This window comes from Mus pahari, chromosome 4, assembly GCF_900095145.1.
Source record: "Mus pahari chromosome 4, PAHARI_EIJ_v1.1, whole genome shotgun sequence".
NCBI lineage: Eukaryota > Metazoa > Chordata > Mammalia > Rodentia > Muridae > Mus > Mus pahari.
The window spans coordinates 117,717,879-117,740,622 of record NC_034593.1 but is presented as its reverse complement, the minus strand read 5'-3'; the positions used below and the strand labels follow the sequence as shown (position 1 = coordinate 117,740,622).

Sequence of the window (22,744 nt, the reverse complement as noted above, 5' to 3'; positions counted from 1 at the left end):
TAGAAATAAATGCCACCTTGTGACAATGTTTAAAGACATTTTGTTTTAAAATGTTATGTTCTTAATTTCAGGGATCATGAAAGACAACTTCTTCCCCACACTGTAGGTCTTAATAGGAAAGTTTGAGTCCTTCACAGAAATACCTATCAAGCAAGCATAGGAAGTGGGTCCTGAGGGGGTCATGATCCGTCTCTTTACAGCTGTCATTGAGTAAGAGGGAGGGAGGATGAGCCTTGCATGATGGATGACCTTCCTGCCTGCCATGCATGCCCAAACGAAGCGGATCTGAAATCATCTTTTGGTGTCTTCCTACCAAAAATGTGCCAAAGATAATTTATATTTGTTAAGCCTCTTTTAAAAGTGCATAATGACTTGGTAGGCGTGTTATAAATATAAGCTAAGTGGCAGGTGGATAACAGTGAATGGAAGGCCCTGTCCATGGAATGGAGTTGTATATTGGGTTTTCAGACATGGCTTTTTTTCCCCTACTATTATTATTATTGCTATTATTTTGCCTTAGGATAATAGTTTCATACTTCTTTGACTCGGAACTCTGTTTTGCTCTTAAAAGACTTATTAAGATGCCGAAAGGGTTTTTTATATGGGGATTATATTTATCAGGTCTTAGGATTTTGAACATTTTTAAACTTTATTATTTTTGTTTGGTTGGTTTGGTTTTTTCGAGACAGGGTTTCTCTGTGTAGCCCTGGCTGTCCTGGAACTCACTTTGTAGACCAGGCTGGCCTCCAACTCAGAAATCCGCCTGCCTCTGCCTCCCAAGTGCTGGGATTAAAGGCATGTGTCATGCCCGGCTTAAACTTTATTATTATTATTATTATTATTATTATTATTATTATTATTATTATTTAATCTTCTTTTATAGTTCAGTCGTTATCCCCCTCCCAGTCCACCCTCCAACTGTTCCTCAGCCCATTCCTCCTCCCCTATCTCCAAGAAGATGTCCCCACCCCTCCACTCCCACCCCACTAGACCTCCCCACTTAAGTCTCTTGAGGGTTAGGTGCATCTTCCCTCACTGAGGCCAGACCTGGCAGTCCTCTGCTGTATATGTGCTGGGGGCCTCATATCAGCTGGTGTATGCTGCCTGGTTGGTGGCTCAGTGTCTGAGAGATCTTGGGGGTCCAGGGTAGTTGAGACTGCTACTCTTCCTATGGGGTTGCCCTCCTCTTCAGTTTCTTCCAGCTTTTCCCTAATTCAACCACGGGAGTCCCCAGCTTCTGCCCATTGGTTAGGTATAAGTATCTGCATCTGACTCTTTTAGCTGCTTGTTGGGCCTCTCAGAGGGCAGCCATGTTAGGTTTGTGTCTGTAAGCACACCTTAGCATCTGTAATAGGGTCAGGCCTTGGAGCCTCCCCTTGAGATGGATCCCAATTTGGGCCTGTCACTGAACCTCCTTTCCCTCAATCTCTTCTCTACTTTTGTCCCCGTAGTTCTTTTAGTCAGGAACAATTCTGAGTCAGAGTTTTTGACTGTGGGATGGCAACCCCATCCCTCCACTTGATGCCCTGTCTTTCTGCTGGAGATGGACTCTACACGTTCCCTCTCCCCACTGTTGGACATTTCATCTAAGGTCCCTCCCTTTGAGTCCTGAGTGTCTCTCACCAACTAGGTCTCTGGTACATTCTAGAGCGTCCCCCCACCTCCTACCACCCCCAGGTTGACTCTTTACATTCTTTCTGCTGGCCCTCAGGGCTTCAGTCCTTTTCTCCCCTCTCCCTCCCAGGTTCCACCCCCACCCCCACCCCCACCCCCCGTGGTTGTTGTCTTCTGTCTCCCAAGTAGGACTGGGGCTTCCTCACTGGGCACTTCAGCTCGTTGACCTTTTTGAGTTCTGTGGGCTGTATCTTGGGTATTCAGAACTTTGTTGTTGTTTTGCTAATATCCACTTTATTAGTGAGTACATACTATGCATGTCCTCTTGGGTCTGAGTTATGTCACTCAGGATGATATTTTCTAGTTCCATCCATTTGCCAGCAAAACTCATGATGCCATCATTCTTTTTTTTTGTTTTGTTTTGTTTTTTTTTTGTTTTGTTTTGTTTTTGTTTTTTTCGAGACAGGGTTTCTCTGTGTATCCCTGGCTGTCCTGGAACTCACTTTGTAGNCCAGGCTGNCCTCAAACTCAGAAATCTGCCTGTCTCTGCCTCTCAAGTGCTGGGATTAAAGATGTGCACCACCACACCCAGCGATGCCATCATTCTTAATAGCTGAGTAGTATTCCATTGTGTAAATGAACCACATTTTCTGTATCCATTCTTCTCTCGTGGGACATCTGGATTGTTTCCATCTTCTGACTATCACAAATAAGGCCGCTGTGAACATAGTGGAACACGTGCCCCTGTGGTATGGTGGGGCATCTTTTGGGTATATGCCCAAGAGTGGTATTGCTGGATCTTCAGGTAGGTCTATTTCCAATTTTCTGAGGAACCTCCAGATTGACTTCCAGAGTGGTTGTACCAGTTTGCAGTGGAGGAGTGTTCCTCTTTCTCCACATTCTCGCCAACATGTGCTGTCACCTGAGCTTTTGATTCCTCTGTTGAGAATTCTGTTTAGCTCTGTGCCACATTTTTAAATTGGGTTATTTGGTTTGTTGATGTCTAGTTACTTGAGTTCTTTATACGTTTTGGATATTATTCCTCTGTCCGATGTATTGTTGGTGAAGACCTTTTCCCATTCTGTGGGCTGCCCATTTGTACTGTGCTGTGCCATGCTGTGCCGTGCCATGCACCACCATCTTTCCTACACTGCCTCACTGTATCGATAGCAATGTGAACATGTGAGTGGACAGTAGTTTCCATCTGTGATTCGAGCCACCTCAGTGCTACAGATTCTGTGCAGTGGGTGGGACCCTGGGGTCTGTGGAGCACAGCTGAGCCAAGTGCTGTCTTGAGGAGTCCATCGCCTCCTTTCCAGGAGCAGTGAGCTTGGGTTTCTATATGGGTGTTTATACAGCAGCTTCAAAAGCATGGTTAACTCAGGGTATTGTAAACCAGAAAGCCAGACAAAGGGAGGAGGTAGCATAAGAAAGGCTGGGGAGAGGTGGCCACCACAACTTCTTCTTGTTTCGGTCTGCAATTCTGAGCTGATTATATTCAGGAGGAGTGGTGTTCTTTATCTAGAAGAGTTCCCTTCTCTCCCCCTTTGGCCCCACCAAACCCTGCCCATTTCCCTCAGTCTTTGTACTAAAATGAACTCATGACCAATGAATGACCATCAACATAAATTAAATAAATCATGAAATGGAAAGGCTTAACTAATCAGCCTTTTATCTTTTGTCTTACAGGTGACAATGCTGATCTTAGTAAAGAGGTGACATCATTGAACAACTCCACTAAGGCTGAAGTACCAGACAATGGCGGGACAGAATCTTCCACACTAGTGGCTGAAATCATGGTGTCAGGAATGAACTGTGAGTTCTTCCAGAAAGCTTTTGTTCCAACAGCTTCCACTCTACCAGTAAGAAATTCTGTACTCTCTTTCTCTGGTATAATATTAGGTAACTCAGCCGGGCGTGGTGGCACACGCCTTTAATCCCAGCACTTGGGAGGCAGAGACAGGCAGATTTCTGAGTTTGAGGCCAGCCTGGTCTACAGAATGAGTTCCAGACAGTCCGGGCTATACGGAGAAACCCTGTCTCAAAAAATCAAAAAAAAAAAAAAAAAAATTAGGTAACTGTACCCCAAACATGGACTTGGGTCCTCCTCTTTTGAAAAGCCTGTCCTGTAAAGCTCCGTTGGGTTAGGCATGAATCGTGCATGCTGAGAGACTCTAGGCTGAGCCATTTGAGGGATGATTGGAAACAGGTAACAAGCAGGCTAGAAGAGACTTAAGTATTCCCCACCCTACCTACTCTGGTGGGCACTCGCTTTGTCTAGCCATTGTGCAAAGTTGATAGTAATTGATGAGCCATATTAATTGGTTACTTTAATCACTGCAGAAACTCCATAAACAGAAATGTTAGAATTCTTAGTCTATGTTGCTCATTTATCAGTAGAATAATTTGGTTCATAATAGAGTCCATTCTGTTCTGTGTATGGCAAGCAATTTTAATGAGCCCTAGAGCGACTACAAACCCACTGTGTCCTCACAGCTCATTGTCCTTCACTCAGGGTGGCTCACTGTGACTCTGAAACATTTAGTCATATATGTATATGAGCTATATACACTATATTATGAATCCATATATATATATATATATATATATATATATATATATATATATATTCCTTACAGATTGCTCCAGAGAATCCCATCTCTATTTTCCAAGTACTGTAATTGTAGGGCGGCCACCACACCCTGCCCTTTACCTAAAGGCTGGGGTCCCAACTTTATCCTCAGGCCCCTGAGTAACATAATGTCTGTGGTTTTAAGCTATTTGAAACCTCCATGCAAGGATAGTTACAGAAGTCTTCCTGTGACTTCTGTGGTCTAAAGAGCAGATGTTTAGGGCTCAAGGGCCGCATGCCCACTGGTGTGTTTTTGATGACATAAAGAATTTCTTACATATTTTTAGTAATGGTGATAATTAAGATTTGTATGAACTTTTAACATTCGCCATGTTTAAATTGTATTTTTGATTCCTGTCATATCCCATTATTTTATAGATGTAAAAACTGAGACTGAGGTGTATTGATTAGTGACTTGACTAACGATTTTGAAAATTATGGGGGGCTGGTGAGATGACTCAGCGGTTAAGAGCACCAACTGTTCTTCCAAAGGTCCTGAGCTCAAATCCCAGCAACCACATGGTGGCTCACAACCATCTGTAACAAAAATCTGATGCCCTCTTCTGGAGTGTCTGAAGACAGCTACAGTGTACACACATATAATAAATAAATAAATCTTTAAAAAAAAAGAAAGAAAGAAAAAAGAAAATTATGATCATATAGGACTGGAGAGATGATTCAGTTGGTGAGGTGCATCTGAGGATCCTCAGAGGCCACATTAAAACAAAAGCAAAAACAAAGCAGGCACAGCAGTTTGCCATTGTAATCCAAGTGGCAGGGATGTGGGTACAGGAAGGTACCTGGCACTTCTAGTCAGCGAGCTCGTGAACTGTGAAAGACATTCACTCAAAGAATCAGGTAGAAAGTGATTAAGGAGCTGGGCGTGGTGGCGCACGCCTTTAATCCCAGCACTCAGGAGGCAGAGGCAGCCAGATTTCTGAATTTGAGGCCAGCCTGGTCTACAGAGTGAGTTCCAGGACAGCCAGAGCTATACAGAGAAACCCTGTCTCAAAAAACCAAAAAAAAAAATAATAATAATAAAAATAAAATAAAGAAAAGAAAGAAAGAAAGAAAGAAAGAAAGAAAGAAAGAAAGAAAGAAAGAAAGAAATTGGTTGAGGAAGAAACCCAGCATTGGCTTCTGTCCTGCACACACCTACATGTGCACACACACATAAGCAAAGAAGTATGGCCAAACAACCAATTCCTGTTTAAGAAGTTCCAGAAAAATTTGCCACAAATAAAAATATATTTATCTGGCTATTTTTCGGTCATATATTGTCATATTAAGTGCTGGGGATACCAGGGCATGCTAAATACAGACGCAACCTGCATAGTTACAGCTTAATGTGAGAACCAGAAGTCTAATCAAATAAGGCATCAGGATTAGTGGGCCAGAGACCACTGTCAGTCTCAGCAGGGACCCCTACAGGCTCATAGCGCAGATTCTGTCATAGTGAAGAGAGACTGGCAGAGGAAGAAACATGACAGAGAGTACATTATGATGTTGGGGGTCAAGGAGTGAGGGAGAGACGACTTATGTCATCGTCTGTGTTTGACTTTGTATTCACTTAGCCCCAAAGGCAATGTAAGACAGCAGGGTCTTTGCCTGCATCCTGGGTTACTGTACTTTTACCACTTTGCAGGACCGGGGCACATTAGGTACTTCTGAGTGAATTTTATTGTTTAGTTCCCAGAGTTGCTTCTGGTATTTGGGGCTTTGTCTTTTAAGTGCTGGCGCTCAAACCCAAGGCTTTGCCCATGCGAGAACCACTGAGCTACACCCTCAATCCTAATATTAAGATATCACTATGCCCTTCTTTTTCATTATTAAAATGTTTTAGTTATTTTATGTATATGAATGTTTTGTCTTCATGTGTTTGTGCATGACGTGGATTTTCTGATCCTGTCAGATCCCCCGAGACTGGAGTTACAGATATCTGTGTGCAGCCATGTGGGTGCTGGGAATTGAACTGTGGACCTCTGAAAGAACAGCAGGTGCTCTTAGCCACTGAGCCAAGTCTACAGCCCTGACTATGCCCTTATTTGTCATCTTTATTTAGCTATGTATAGCAAATTTTGGTTGGCAGAGGACTTTTTTTTAAAAACAGTCATGTTTTCTTTGGTTTCCAACAACAGTCATGCAAAGCAGCAGTCCTATTAGAAATCCCTGCTCATAGTAGAGAGAAGCAGGTGAGTGTTGGCAGGGTGGTCACAGCCTGTGTCTCCAACTGCTTATCTGTTGCTTCCCATCACACAGAGCTGACTCCAGGTTCGCAACAGTCCTACATCGTGTTCTAAGCTAGGATAGTTGTACAGTGGTGTCAAATGTTTGCTGTGCTCAAATACTGTCTCAGCAGCCTTGTGATTTGGGAACTAAACAATGTGAACATACCCATCCTGAGTTGTGAGTAACAGGGGGTAGCCAAGCAAGCATGGAAGGTATCGTGTTCACCCAAGAGAAATCTTGGTTAAGTAGCTAAACATATGAAACACAGAAAACACAATTACCACTGGACAGGAGTGGCGCACACCTTTAATCCCAGCACTGGGGAGGCAGAGGCAGGTGGATTTCTGAGTCAGAGGTCAGCCTGGTCTACAGAGTGAGTTCTAGGACAGCCAGGGCTACACAGAGAAACTCTGTCTCGAAAAAACAAAAAAGAAAGAAAGAAAGAAAGAAAGAAAGAAAGAAAGAAAGAAAGAAAGAAAGAAAGAAAGAAAAACACAATTGCCCTATTGTCTGCAGTTATGCCCTGCCGTACCCCACCCCCGACCCCCAAATCCAGCTTAAAACTATAACCTTTACAAAGGCACTCCGAAGGCTTCTTTTCATCTCTCCTACATCCTGTGAACAAACTAGAGAGACAGTGGTGCATAGCCGGCTGTGGTATGTCAGATATTCCAACTCAAAAAAGGAGGTGCTGGGTGGCATTTGGGGAGTGACTATATGCAGAGTTAAAGCAGGAAAGCAAGAAACAAAGAAAAACTTGCTCATGTCTGTGACTTGACATGCAACTCTGTCCCCGGGGGCATTTGCATTTCAATGGAGGATGAAATGAAATGATCTTTTACAGCATTTGACTTGTAAGGTTCGTGACTTTGCAGAAGTGCCAGGAGGCTTACAAGTCAGTGCATAAATCTTGATAATAAGCACACACTGTGACATATATCCTATTAGATATGAAACATGATATTAGTAAATTGACAATAAATCTTTCTGCGAGCCAATCTCTCTGTCAGAGACAGGTCTGCTTGCTACATACAAGTCTGTGTTTCAGGAGGAGACTAGATAGGCTTTTCGTGTGTCACAGTGGTTGGGGATTTTTGAGTAAAATTGCTTGTGGGTTACTTGTATTCAAAGGCTACATACTGGCTCTCCAGTTCTGCTTGTCCCCCATGAGCAGGTCCTCACACAGACCCAGTGATGCTATGTAAACCTTGTTCCTCAATTTAACTGGTCAATGAAAGGCCAGAGCCTGTGATTGGGCAGTGGAGGGAGAAAGGTGGGATTTGAGGATCAAGTGAGAGGGTTGCAGGGAGAGAGAGAACAAGAAGAAAGGACAGGGGTGGAGGAGGCCACCATGAGGGGAGGTGGGCCATGAGCACGTGGCCAGGAAAACCGGCAAGTGACAAGGGACATAAAATGGCCGAGAAGTGAGTTAGAATAGCTCCAAACCTACCCAATCTAGGCTTACAGTTTGTAAATAAAATAGCTGTGTTGTGTGTCTTTTATAAAAGCTGGCTAGAGTTATAGATTAATACCACATAAAAATAAAATTCAGAGACCATTTCAAGCTCTATTAGAAGTTCAAATGTAGCCGGGCGTGGTGGCGCGCGCCTTTAATCCCAGCACTCAGGAGGCAGAGGCAGGCGGATCTCTGAGTTCGAGGCCAGCCTGGTCTACAGAGTGAGTTCCAGGACAGCCAGGGCTACACAGAGAAACGCTGCTTCAAAAAAAACAAAACAACAAAAAAAGTTCAAATGTGCAGATGACAAACAAGTCAGCACCGAGCTCTCTGGCCATCAAACAGTTCTGTAAGGTTGAGGTTTACCTCCACATGTGAGAGAAAAAGGCGGGAGGTCCTCATGCTAGGGCCAGCCTTGGCTACTACTTTGTCAAAAAGCTAGAGCAGCAATAAAACCACAACCACAAGCCAAAGCAAATCAAAACTAGCAAGCACACAAAACCCTGCCACTGAAGGCACATGGAAGCAGTGAGCCGTGCCTTGGAAATCTAGCAAAGCAGACGCAGCAGACAGACCTAACCAGTTCTTTCCTAACCAGACCTAACCAGTTCTTTCCTAACCAGACCTAACCGGTTCTTTCCTAACCAGACCTAACCAGTTCTTTCCTAACCAGACCTAACCGGTTCTTTCCTAACCAGACCTAACCAGTTCTTTCCAAACCAGACCTAACCAGTTCTTTTCTAACCAGACCTAACCAGTTCTTTCCATTGGGAGGCTAGCCCACATGCCAGCTTCAGGAAGGAGGTGCTAGGACAGTCGGTCCATAACCTTGAGGTCCACTTCCTCCTCTGAAGACTGGAGATAACTGCATGTGTTCTCGCTGTTTGTAGATGAAGATGACTGCGGCCCTGGGGGGTGTGGCAGCCACGCTCACTGCGTTTCAGACGGAGAGGCTGCTGAGTGTCAGTGTCTGAAAGGATTTGTCAGGGATGGAAACGTGTGTTCTGGTAAGAGCAAAGGCTAACTGCACAAATCTGAGAATTCGTGAACCTAAAGCATTCCTTTTTACTCCCACTAACTAAAAGTCTCCACAAGGATGTAAGTAATTAGTAGGTTTAAATTATTTGATGTTAGGGGGGAAAAGGAATTGTATGTATAGGAAATGAGACACATAAGCATATTTACATATATTACCTCATATTATACTAAAATTGTATTAAAATTAAGCAAAAAATGAAGTTGACACTAAAAGAAACCTGAATTTGAACTCAAGTCAAACTTATGGATTCCTAAAAATAGGACATTTTCCTCTGAGAAGCCTAGTATATATGTTTTAGTGAAACAAATAGATTGTGATAGATAGGTTTTGCTTTTATATCGATAGCTATTTTATATTGCTAGTAAGTTAATGATTACTGAGAAAACATCAGTCCTTGCTGTCTGAACCTCTAGAAGAATGTAATTTACTTACACATACCTAGCTGTTTGGACAGGTGGGAATTTCATGAAAATTAACTGAGAAATGAAAGATGCAGGGTTTGTGTTTTATTCACGGAATGTGCCTGTTAGCATCTGAGTGACTGACCATTCAAAGGCTCAGTCTTTCTTACTATGCCTGTTATTTCTTTCCAGTGGTTCTCAGCCTTCCTAATGCCACAAAATTATCCCATTGCTACTGTAATCTTGCTACTGTTGTGAATTGTAATGTAAATATCTGATATGCAGGATATGTGACCCCTGTGTGGGTCGAGACCCAAGGTTGGAAAAACGTTTCACGTGCCCATAATCTCCCCGACAGATATAGATGAGTGTGCGCTGGCCAGACCAGACTGTCCCACCCCCTCGTCCAGGTGCATCAACACTGAAGGGGGCTACGTCTGCAGATGCTCAGAAGGCTATGAAGGAGACGGGATCTCCTGTGTCGGTGAGAGAGCCCAGGTGCCAGCGGACAAGGTGGGGGGGGGAGGCAAGCTCAAGAAAGTTGTCAAAAGTTGTAGTTGCGCCGGGCGTGGTGGCGCACGCCTTTAATCCCAGCACTCGGGAGGCAGAGACAGGCGGATTTCTGAGTTCGAGGCCAGCCTGGTCTACAAAGTGAGTTCCAGGACAGCCAGGGCTATACAGAGAAACCCTGTCTCGAAAAACCAAAAAAAAAAAAAAAAAAAAAAAAAGTTGCTGTGGGCTGAGGGAAGGCAGGATAGCATTGGAGTGAAACACGTGTCAAGACCAGTTGTGTGACCTGTGTGGGCAGATGGAGTTCAAGTCTGAGGAAACAACTCTCCTGGCCATGACTGCTCAAGCTGAGCCCCTGAGGTTAAGTCTACCTCTTTGCCTTTCTAGTTCATTCTTGGAGGATGAAGACTTGTCAGTATTCAGTGTTGTAAGCCATCGGTTGGTCTGCTCCTCTTTGCTACTGAGTTTAGCCACTGGACCGCGGTGAAGCGAAAAGCTGGAGTGGGTGTGTTGTAACCACTGTGTACAAGAAGACAGGGACACGAGGCTCCTGGGCAGGCGTAGGGTGTTTCTGATGGTTCAATGGATGAGAACTTCCAGCACTGACATTTCATTGCAAGCTCAGAATGATTGAAAGCCTTTTCATCACCATCCTCCTCCGCCAAGGGCTGGGTGGGGCTATGGGCTGGGAGTTCACTCTGTGGATGTCTTCTGCTGCCCCGGGTGTCAGGAACCCAGTAGCACTGCACAAGTGGAGGCCTGCCCTACATACCCTCCACCTAATGCAAGTTAGCTGCTTTCCCAGGGATTCCTGGCTCCTCTTCTATGCTGTTTCTTGTTTTTCTTCTGAAAGCAAACAGTGAGGGGCAGATGCCCTGTAAACTCAACGCTGCTGTTTTTGCTCCCGTGTGAAGGTCATGGATACCCACTTGTGGATCTGGTTGGCTTAAGCCAGACTTTATCAGATTAGTTCTGTGCAGTCCACAGACCTCTGAAAACACACTTTTAAGCACAGATTTGGCAGTCAGTCATGAAAATGTCACTGCACTAATTAAGCAGGCTCACCGATATTTTGGGCAAACAGACTTCATATTTCATTTCTTTTGAAGAGGAGAAGGTATATTTTCTCAGAGACTTAAGCTCTTTAGACTCCCACTCTTACTAACCTACCTCCTAATATTAAATATGTCAAAGGGAGTCCTGGCCCTGCCCTACTGGGTCCATGAGGTCTTCAGGACCATAGAAGCCACAGGTGTGCTTATGTGTTCTACCATTGGACCTCAGTAAGCAGGAGACATTTTCTTAATTGGGCTTGTCTCCTCTCAGATGACTCTGGCCTGTGTCAAGTTGACAAAAAATAAGCCAGCACACTAGGTGATCGGCTTCAATCCATGATACATACATCCTATTGTTGGACTGGTAAGACAGCTCAGTGGGTAAAGCTGCCAAGCCCAGTGGCCCGACCGAGTTCAGTCCCTAGGACTCACATAAAGGTGGAAAAGATCAACTTCTGCAAGTACACACATAAACACACTCAAACATAAGTGTTTCAACAGTACATCGTTGCTTTTGCTTTGGAGCGGATGAGTTTACTCAAGTTGAAGAAGGATTTCTTTTTTTCTCTCTCTTTCTTTTCTTTTTTTCTTTCTTTCTTTCTTTCTTTCTTTCTTTCTTTCTTTCTTTCTTTCTTTCTTTCTTTCTTCCTTCTTTCCTTCCTTCCTTCCTTCCTTCCTTTTTTTTTAAATGATGTTGTTTTGGTTTGGATGGGTTTGGCTTTTCCAGACGTGATTTCTTTGTGTAGCCTTGGCTTTCCTGGAACTCTCTCTGTAAAACAAGATGGGCTCTAACTCACAGAGATCCTCCTGCCTCTGCCTCCTGAGTGTTGGACTAAAAGGTGTTGGCTGCCCCCACCCAGCATGGAGAGATGGCTTAGCTGTTAAAAGGGTAGGCTCATAACCAAAAATGTGAGAGAGGATTTCTAACTAGAGATTGCAGCAGGCGCTCTGGTTTGTTTCGAGGGCTGAAGGCATGGCTGAGGTGCTTCTGTAACATATGTGAAGCCAGAGGCTCAATCTCAGGACTTCCAGAAAAAAGAAAGAATTAAAAACCTTAGGAATCAAAGAACAGAAGTTACTTCGATCCATTCAGGACAGCTGTTCAAAGCCTTAGCCTCCATGAGGCACAAGGAAACTGTGCCTTAGGAACTGTGAGAACTATCAAGATTAAGAAACCAGTTCTTGCTTACCACGAGACCATGGTCTGGAAGAAAGGCAGCTTTGATAAGAGAGAGACACAGACAGACATGTGTGCGTGTGCGCGGAAACACAAAGATGCCAAGAACTGGGAGGAATGTCTGCTTGAGGCCTTGGGCAAGGTTTCCTAATGGAAGTGTCATTTGGGCGGGACGGTAGAGAATGAATCCATAGTAATTAAGCAGACATGTGAAGGGGTGAGGAGTATCCAGATGTGAACTAACCGTGCATCTGGGGAGTGGGAAGCGGTGCTGAGTACAGGCTGCGTGTGAGCAGAGAAACCGCCCGGTGCACACACACAGGCAGCTCAGGTCACAGGACCCTCCGTCTCCACAGCTATCGGGGTTACGCCCCGCGGTATGGATGGTGTGGTCTGCTTATGGAAGCCACGTTCTCACTACATCCTCAGACTCTGTGATCTACCTGGTGCTCCTTCCTCTGTTAAGGACGCAGCTCCATCAGGACACCCTCCTGTTCTTGTCTAACCTTAGTTAGCGCCTCACAAAGCCTGTCTCAGATCAGTGACTGGGGGGTGCTTGTCAAGGCCTGCGTGTATGGAGAGGCAGCTCAATCCCTTCTATTAGCAGATGAATTGTCTCACAGACATGGAAAATGAAGTCTGAGGGTCAGCTATTGTTTTTACCTCCCTCTCTTAAGTGTTCTAGCTGCTATTTTATGTACATTCAAAGGAAACAGTTGATATTAATTTAATAGTGCATTTTATGTGCTCTATTATGTCTAAAATATTAGCATTTTACTATGAATCGGTATTTTAGATGTTTATATTTTAACTCGCACACTAAGACTTAAAACTCTGGTGTGTATTTTGAACTGACAGCTGCGTCTGGACCAGAAGACTTGCTGCTGTTCGAGAGCCTAATACTCCCAGAGGGCAAGTCTCTCCATACTGGACAGCACAGCTGTCGCCAACAAAAAAGCCTCTGGCCTGTCCCTAAGTGGCACAGTCACGGGCTCATCACTGTGTGGTCTAGGGAACAGGAGAGGCTCTGGTGTTTGGGAGCGAGCGGCCCAGGGGAGATCTGAGATGTTGGAATAGACTGAGGCAGCTCTCCTGAAGGTAACTCAGTGCAGACAATGGGAAGAGACCCATTTGTTTGGGCAATAACTGCTCAGACAGACATGGGTTGGCAGCAGGGCTAAAAGGGGACCTAGTTCTTTATATAGTTCATACTTACAAGATAGAGTTTCTCTGTGCCTTGGCTGTCCTGGAACTCACTCTGCAGACCAGGCTGGCCTCAAACTCAGAGATCTGTCTGCCCCTCTCTCCCTAGTGCTGGGATTAAAGGCGTGCGCTGCCACGCCTGTCCTGACATGCCATTTATGTCAATGAATAAGCATCTAGTTGCAAAAGTGAAGTCCGAGTTTTAGGATATAAAATGCTATTTGCTGGAGGGGCTTTACTGATCTTTGGCCTGGAGAAGCCTTGAAGTTTTTCCTTACAAGTGAAGAGAAATACTTTCAGGAGCCCGGGAACCCTAAATAGCTGTGCAGCCATGGACCCAGCAGTCTTTATTTCTAGCATTCATGACAGGACCCCTAGCATGCATAGGGCCCTGAACATGAAGCACCACACAGCTGAAGAAACCCTTCTAATGGCTGGACTCTGGTTCCCTAACCCTTCCTTCCCTAATCTGCATGCCCTTTCTCTTCTCACGGACTCCTGGGACAGATATTGACGAGTGCCAGCAGGGGGCGCACAAGTGCGGTAAGAATGCCGCCTGTACCAACACGGAGGGAGGCTACAACTGCACCTGCGCAGGCCGCCCATCAGCACCTGGACGGACTTGCCCTGGTAGGTGGATGCGAGGTCCAGATCAACCGAGAGGAACTTGGTTCAAGAAATCTTAGGCTCCATTTGTTTGCCTTGGGGATTCTTTAATCTGGCTGGAGAGCTAGATTTCACCACCAGATTGGTGGTGGACTGCAGAATTTGAGGTCATTCTGGTTTTGTTCATTTCACAGCATCTGCAATAAACCTATTATTATTATTATTATTATTATTATTATTATTATTATTATTATTATTATTATTAATTCTTCCTCCTCCCCCTCCTCCTTCCCCTTCTCCTTCCCCTACTCTCCCTCCTCCTCCCCCTCCTCCTATCAGTTCAGTATAGGGCTGTTCTCCTTAACCCTGTGACTACTTTTCCACTGGTTGGTTGTTTTCAGAGGCTGCGGAAAACTTAGCTGGGCTAGACGGGTCAAAACTATGTCTAGACTTGTAATAGTATATTTTGTTTAATTCTGTATATACAAATTTAAGACTAGCTGGGCATGGTGGTGGATGCCTTTAATCCCAGTACTTGGGAGGTAGAAACAGGTAGATCCCTGAGTTCAAGGCCAGCCAGGTCTATAGAGTGAGTTCCAGGAAAGCTAGGTCTACACAGAGAAACTGCGTCTCAAAAAAACCAACCCTCCCCCCAAAAAAACCCAAAAACAAAAACAAAAAGAGAGCTAATCTGTATAAAATCTACTTAGATTTTGATGCTGAGTCTTACACCTCTGGTATGTGTCTTACACAGGCAGCAAACCTGAGTCTGGCCTGCAGGCCATGGCACCAGGTTGCCCAGCACGGGGAGTGGCAACAGGGAGCCTCTGGCAGCTTGTCAGCAGTTCGGGCTGTGATGGGAGAAGAGTCACTTTCAAGGGTTTTTGTTATTGTTGTTGTTAATTCTTTGAGATGGGGTTTCTCTGTGTAGTCCTGGCTGGCCTGGAACTCAGAAATCCACCTGCCTCTGCCTCTCAAGCGCTGGCATGAATGGAGTGCACCACCGGGCTCAGCTTACTTTCAAAGATTTTAAAATTGATCCGTTAAAGTCCGCATGTCTTGACATGAATTAGCAACCCAGCCAGCTTGTGTTTCTCTTTACAGTCACCAGTACTGACTTCATCACCCACACAGCACAGGAAGCACCCCACGAAAGACCTACAGCCAGGCTAGGGCTTGCCTCTCAGTTCTGCAGACAGAAAAGTCCATACTTGCCTGCCCTCTGGGTTTTGTAGTGAATTGTTTTGTTTTTCTCAGGTAATTTTCTCCACTTAAAAGGTATTGAAGATAGATGTGCCTATAATCCCAGGAGTTGGGAGGCCGAGGCAGAGGGATTGCCATGAGTTTGGGGACAGGCTGAAAACCTTCTTAGTCAGTTACAAGCAGCAGTGCCTTCCCTTTAAGGCATAGGAAACTCTTCAAAGCCAAGAGTCTTTGCATCTTGACTTTTCTCCATTACTGTAACATCTTCCCGTGACTGGCTCTAGTCTCATATCTGAGGGGGGCCCCTAAAAGTTGAATCCGTTTTAGAAGAAAGCGTTTTATGGGATAAATGTTTGTGAATCCCTAGATTAGGAGGGCAGTGAGCTATGTGCCACCGAGTAGCTTGTGAGCCCTACAAAGACCCCAGCTGTTCATTTCAGATTTAGGGTTGTCCATTCTTCTTTACCTCCAGTATGATAATCCAAGAGAGAGAAGGGCTTAGCTCTTGGGGGGTGACACAGGCTTGCTTGGGTGAAACTCAGCACCCCTGAGATTCCCACTGTCATCGAGAGACCACACCGCAAGTTGTCACAGACACTCAAAAATGAAAGTAATGTCTTTGACTGTTCCAGACTCTACCCCACCCCCTCTCCTTGGGGAAGATGGCCACCATTTGGACCGAAATAGTTACCCAGAATGCCCACCGTCATATGATGGATACTGCTTCAATGGTGGCGTGTGTATACATATTGAATCACTGAATACCTACGCATGCAAGTGAGTTGAGCATCTTTCTGATAGCCCGAGGTAAAAGTGTGGTCCATGACTTTCAGGAAGTTTGTAAAATTTATACAGAGGAGATTTTTCTAGAGGCAGTGATGACTTTCTTTTTACATAAATAATTGGATGAACATAGTCTAGAAATTCAGTTCCGCATTCAACATGAAGAAGGCAGCTTTGTAGGAAATTTACTCAAACCAATTTGGTTTCAGCCGGATTCTAGACTTATAAAAATGTTGCGCCTAAGCCGGGCGTGGTGGTGCACGCCTTTAATCCCAGCACTGGGGAGGCAGAGGCAGGTGGATTTCTGAGTTCGAGGCCAGCCTGGTCTACAAAGTGAGTTCCAGGACAGCCAAGGGCTACACAGTGAAACACTGTCTCGAAAAAACCAAAAAAAAAAAAAAAAAAAAGTTGCATCTATATTCACCCTGAACTTATTGCCTCTGATATTTAAAGCTTAAAAAAAATTTTTTTTTTCTTTCTAGTAGTTCACTTTTCATTGTTGTCTTGGCAACCGCTGTTGAGGGATGACATGGCTGTTGTCTTGGCAACCGCTGCTGAGGGAAGACACAGCTGCTGTTTTCCCCCTTTTCAGCTCTCTGAGTGGTGTGACAGGCCAAGCTCTCACCTGAAATGATTCTGAGGACTGAGAGCTCTGAGATACTCCACAGTGCTCACCAGGAAAGCCTTCCCTGTGTAATAAAAACTACACGCAGGGCTAGGGAGAAGGGAGCGTCAGCTAAGTGCTTCCAGCAAAGGAAGGGAGCCTGGGTTCAGATCTCTAGCTCCCATATAAAAACGCAGGTCGGGCAGTGAACGCTTTTACCCCAGCCCCGGAGAGGAGGAGACCGGAGAATCCCTGGCATTTGCTGATCAGTGAGAGACTGTGCCCCTAATTATGAGGTGGAATGTCTGGCCAGTAGGCTCCTTAGACAAATAAATTCTCTTCCCACCATGTCCGGGACCCAAGTTCAGTCCCTGAGATCCCCATGGCAGGAAGGAGAGGACAGACTCGTGCACGACCTGCACAGGGGCATCTATGCACCTACACTCACAAAGAAATAAACAAGGATTTTTAAGAGGTGAACAGAGGACACAGACACCTGATATCAAATTCTGGTTTCCAAGTGCACTTGCATGCACACCTACACACGGATATCCGCACGCAAACCCAAGTGGGCAGTATTTAATTCAGGACTACTTTCTACTTTTAACTAATTTCACATATTCAAGGCCATGTGAGGGGCTGCATGGGTGTGTGAATACATGTAGGTCTCACATGCCTGGACCTGTGGACCTCAGGAATGGATGTTGTGGGCTTAAACAATTTTGTGATTTTTTTTTGTTAATAATGATGAAAAGAAACTAAGTTGTTAGAGGAAGAAGAAGCTGTATTCTTTGAGTATGGTCCTACATTAAAAATCACATCAGCTTGACAAAAATTGTGGAGATGTTTGGAAATATTAGTAAAAGGGACTCAATTCTAGTAGAACTTTGCTTTCGAGTTTATATTACCATTCCACGATTTTGTAACTCAGGATGCTTTCAAGTATAACATAATAATTCACTTTTAATGCGTAGTTAATTAATGTTAGCAATCAAATAGTTTTTATCTACACACTTAATCCTATTATACCAAATACAAAAACTACAAAACTGAATGTGTCATTGTCTATGGCTTACTTCCTTCATGGTAGTTAAATTTAGGTCCCTAGATTACTGTTGCAATATGAAGGATTCTGCAGGGCTACAGGGCTTTGTCATAGGGCAGTTTTCCCTCCAGCCTAATTCTGCCGTAATTATCGTGATGTCCCTATGAAGCTGCATCTTTCTTCGGGTGTGTTTTAAACACATTAAACTGGAGCTGGGCAGAGGCATAGGAGCGCCTGCAGCCCCATCGCTCGGGAGATAGTAGTGGGGAATCAGGAGTTCTAGGTCTTTCCATTCAAGGCCAGCCTGGGTCACAGGAGGCCCTGTCTTTAATTAACAGGCCACAGCTGAAGACATCCCTCACATTTAAGGACCTTTAACCAAAAGCAGTGTTTAAAGTCGCTGGTGTCCACACTCATTGGAGCATTACTTTATTTTGAATTGATTTGATAAAAATGTGGTTTAACGATTTTCAGCTTCCCTCCATTTGTCCCTTCAGCCTCCCTCATGGCTATGAATTCCACAGCCACAAACCCCAGGGGGTTCCTGCCAGTGCAGGTTCATCAGGGACACTCCTGAAGCGTCCCTGCCCACTGATTCCCTATAACTTTGCTGGCCTGGATTCCTGGGACGTTCTAACTCTTGAGCTCAGAGGTCTTCATTCTTTCTGATTTGGCTTTGGCCAGACATCCCTCTGACGCACCTTTTTCAAAGCTGCAGCCCCCACAGCAAGCGGGTTGTGAGGTTTCTTGACGACAGGTAAGGTTGGAGAACGCTTCCAGCCCTGCCATTCCTCAAGGCTTTGTGACCACAGCTCACTTAAAAGGCTGTGTTACCCTTGCTTGGTCTAGAGTGACTTCATATTGTCTGACCATGGAAACTCAAATATATTTATCCAGGGAAACTTCTGTTTGGTTTAGCCAAACTAATTAATAATTTAAATAATCCAAAAGACTCATGGCCGTGCCTCAGGCTCTTAAGAAGCACTGGCCATTGTGACTACCCAGGATAAGGCCCTCAAGACCCCAGACCACTTTGATTTGTAAGTAGAGCCCATTAGCATGCAGCAGTTGTTTGTTCAAATGACTGTTAGGGATTGTCAATAAAGAGCTCTAACCAAAATGAGCTAGAATTAAGAATAGACCCCAGGAAGCCTGAACAGCCTTTAGGCCCCACCTCAGCTCCTGCCTCTCTTCCATGGTCTGCTCAGAGGTGAGGAGAAGCAACGGTGCAGCAGACAGCATAGATGTTTTGACATCTGAGAACCATGCGAGTCAGGCCTGCCAGTCATTAGCTGTGTGACCTCATACAAATTGTTTAATGCTGGGTCTGTTTCTTTACCTGTAAAACAGGGGTGTCTAGAAAAGAAAAAGAAAAGGTTAAAAAATTGTGAGTAAAAATCGTGTGTAGTATGGTGTCTGTCATGGTGACTACTAAGTGTCGCTCCCTTTCTTCCCTCCGGAGGAAGTGAGTTTCCACTTCCTTTTGATGGGTAGAATTAGGGAAGAGACTCCAGATCTTCTGGAACGTTCAACAGTGTTCGTCCATGCTTCCCACCGCGGGTCCTTTTACAGTGAAGTGGAGAAGTGGATGGGTTGGTGGTGGGTCTGGGGCCAGGAGAAGGGAATTTTAATGGTTTTGTTTTGTTTTGTTTTTTTTTAAGTTAATTCTGGTGTGGAGAAAATGCAGTTGTTTCTCGAGTGTAGTTTCCAGAAACAAGCACTTCCAGTAGATGGCAGCATTGCTTCGCTTACTTTAGAGCATTGCTAGCAAACCGGTGTCAGATATTACAGTAACAGTCTCATTGCCGGTGTCAGATATTATAGTAACAGGCTCATTGAACGCTAAGGAATTTATAGGCAAATGGCCCTTTGCCTCCAGAATAGTCCCCGCCTTTTATGTCTCTGGTTTTTATTGTTGTTGTTTGTTTGTTTGTTTGTTTTGTTTTTTCCACGTTTTCTCTCTGGCTAGTGGTGAGTTTTACAGAAGCCAACAGTCCCTCCTTAGCAGAAGCTCTGCTTCCAGTGCCGGGCCTGTGTGCGTGCTTCTATTACAGCCTGGGGTTCGACAAGAGTGCCTGTTTCCTAGCTCTTTCCTTTGACCCAGAACTGCTGCAGTCTGGTCAGACATCTGTCTCCAGGTGTCTCCTGGCTTGTGTTGGTTTAGAAAGGGAGTCTCCTCGGAACGTTAGCCTGAGAGTTTACCTGTAGTCCGTGTTCTGTGAGGCCTCATAGAGATGATTTACAAATAGTTCGCGTCACCCCAAAGGCGGGCTGAGAGAAGGGGAAAGCCCGTGAGTGGTAATATTGTGAGTGTTGATGATGAATCTGTACTGATGAAGCTGACATCACGGGCTCACAAAGCTGCGTCTGGAAAGGCGCAGGGTTAGAGACAATGCACATTGAATTTGTAAGAATCTGGCACTGGGGGCCTCTGGTTGACCTCTGTTCCTGTATCCTTGACAGCTGCGTTGTTGGCTATTCTGGGGATCGATGTCAGACTCAAAACTTAAAATGGTGGGAGCTGCGTCATGCTGGCTACGGGCAGAAGCAGGACATCACAGTGGTGGCCGTCTGCGTGGTGGCGCTGGTCCTGCTGCTCCTCTTGGGGATGTGGGGGACTTACTACTACAGGTAACCCTTCCTTACCATGAAACTTGACGGCCTTTCCCTAAGCTCCCCCAGGAAATGCATACTTCCTTGGGATGAACTTGAGCAAAATACTGCATTTAAAAGGAGGAGTGAGCTCTTTTCACAAGCCTGGACTTCACGGTACAAAAACATCAATGTTCCTACTTTTCCTTCCCAGTCATTGCACATGTGTAAGATCCGTGGTCCTCCGTTTTGGTGATGCTGAAGACTGAGCCCAGCCCTTGCACGTGTGCTGCATCCTCACATCAGATGTGCTTATCTCCCACAATGCACTACTGCAGTCCATTCTCTTCTTTTAGCATCACATGCCATCAACTGGCATAACTATAATTTTTCATGGTTGCCTGCTGATAATTACCCCCACAATACCTACTTATTGCTAGAGAGAAATCATGATCTTCCCTAACTTGGAAGGAAATTCTGGTCATTGGGTTTTGTTTTCAGTAATTTAAAGTTAGGGTTCTCAGCCGGGCGTGTTGGTGCACGCCTTTAATCCCAGCACTCGGGAGGCAGAGGCAGGCAGATTTCTGAGTTCGAGGCCAGCCTGTTCTACAAAGTGAGTTCCAGGACAGCCAGGGCTAAACAGAGAAACCCTGTCTCGAAAAACCAAAATAAATAAATAAATAAATAAAGTTAGGGTTCTCAAACCATNAGACGGTAGTGTACATTTTATGTAAAAGCACGACCTTCGCGTCGGGGAGCAGACGTCTCAGTGTTCCTGTTCCTTTCCTTTAAAATGATGACATCACACTGTCATCAGTTGAAACAGCTTAGGAACTGTTATAATAGTCTGTGCTGTTAAAAGAAAAAAATCATGGAGTCACAAGACTCCTGCTGAAGGGGCTTTATAAAACTGTCCATCCCTAGCTACCAGGTGTCAGCGTTCTGGTGACATGGAAGGTACCTACTGCCATCACAAGGTAAATCTCCAACCACATTTACCAAAGCTGAGCAAGCACTCAAGCTACAACTGTTTCATATCCTGCAAAGTTGAGCATAATCCGCCAGGCACTCTCCCCGAAGACCCTGCTATAGCACGCTTAGCAGTAAATAGCGTTGGCTCTGGAAGCAGGTTGTGCATCTCAGATCCAAGTTAGCACCTAAGCATGCTGGCGTGCCCTCTCATCTGTGGGCATTGGTTTTCTTTGTTCTGAGGTATGGGATAATGGTGCTTCTTTCAAGAGTTATTGTGAGGCTGAGTTGTGTGTTGAGTTTACCATAGGCCTGGTGTACCGGGTATAACAAGCACTACTGTTGTTTTATATGAGTAGCAATCTTCCTAATAAGAGGTATATATACTTGAAAACCTCCATCGCCTCTGGGAGACAAGATCCCCAGGGAAACTCTTGAACTTTTAATTTGGTGGCCTATCAGTATGACTGTACTTTTTAGCCTATTATTTGGATTCTGTATGTTCATAGAAAGAACTTTAAGTTATTGGTGGCTTGTTCCCCTGCAAAAATAGATGTAAAAAAACAAACAAATGAAAACAACAACAACAAAAAACCAAGGAAACCCAAAAAACTTCCCCAGTCATAGTGGTGCTTGCCTTTAATCCCAGCACTCGGGAGCAGAGGCAGGCGGATCTCTGTGAGGCCAAGCTGGTATACGGAGTGAGTTTCCAGATAGCCAGAGCTGCATATATACATATATTCATATATACGCACATACATATACATATATAGTGAGGCCATATCTCAAAAGAAAGAAAGAGAACATTTTAAGTTAGCACATGATATAATTATTTGGGGTTTTTTGATGTATTAATATGTGACTTAATTTTTTTTCAGAAATTTGATTTTTTTTTTTTAGGACAAGTCTTTCTATGTAACCTGGACTAGCCTCAAACTCAAGATTCTTTTGCCTCAGCCTCCGGAGCACTCTGATTTCATGCCAGTAAACATGCCTGAGCAGCGGCTGATGGGTGGGGATTGAAAGCCAGAGGTGAATGGATGGTGGGTTTTCAGCTTCAGACTACCGTAGCCCAATAACAAAAATGATGAAGGGCCCACGTAAATAACTCAGTAAAGTGTTTGCAGTATGAGCCTAAGGACCCGAGTTCATCTTCAGCACCTATATTTACAATGCAATGCAATGCAATACAATACTATACAATACAATACAATACAATACAATACAATACAATACAATACAATACAATACAATCAGGCAGGGCACACTGTGCACCTACATCTGTAACACTGGGGAGAGAGAAACAGGGGGGATCCCTGGGGCTTCATGGCAAGCGCTGGGTTTACTGGAGCTACTGTTTCAAAAAATAACACGTAGAACAATTGAGAAAGAAGTGCAAGGCCTACTTCTCACCTGCACACAAGGGTACACTCCCATACAGGTGTGCATACACAAACCTGTGTTCACACACACAACTGGTAAGGACTATTGCTTGACAAAAAAGGCTTGTCAGAACTCTTTCTTGTGGTTGAAGTGCATCCAGACTTGCGTAAGTCCCTCTGAGCATCCCTAGAGCTGTTTGCTCACCAGTACTGCCCCCTAGAGCTCCACACAGGCCGGGGGGGG

The 22,744-nt window shown here is 44.8% G+C and overlaps 1 protein-coding gene across 1 annotated transcript in view; it reads left to right on the top strand.

Annotated features, from left to right (window-relative positions):
- Window positions 1–22,744, top strand: part of Egf (epidermal growth factor) — a 78,567-nt gene that overhangs the window by 49,990 nt on the left and 5,833 nt on the right. The window contains exons 16-21 of the mRNA XM_021195821.2: window positions 3,304–3,429; window positions 8,822–8,938; window positions 9,730–9,855; window positions 13,824–13,946; window positions 15,758–15,902; window positions 20,021–20,188. Of these exons, the coding sequence (XP_021051480.1) occupies window positions 3,304–3,429; window positions 8,822–8,938; window positions 9,730–9,855; window positions 13,824–13,946; window positions 15,758–15,902; window positions 20,021–20,188 (805 nt within the window). The remainder of the gene's footprint in view (window positions 1–3,303; window positions 3,430–8,821; window positions 8,939–9,729; window positions 9,856–13,823; window positions 13,947–15,757; window positions 15,903–20,020; window positions 20,189–22,744) is intronic.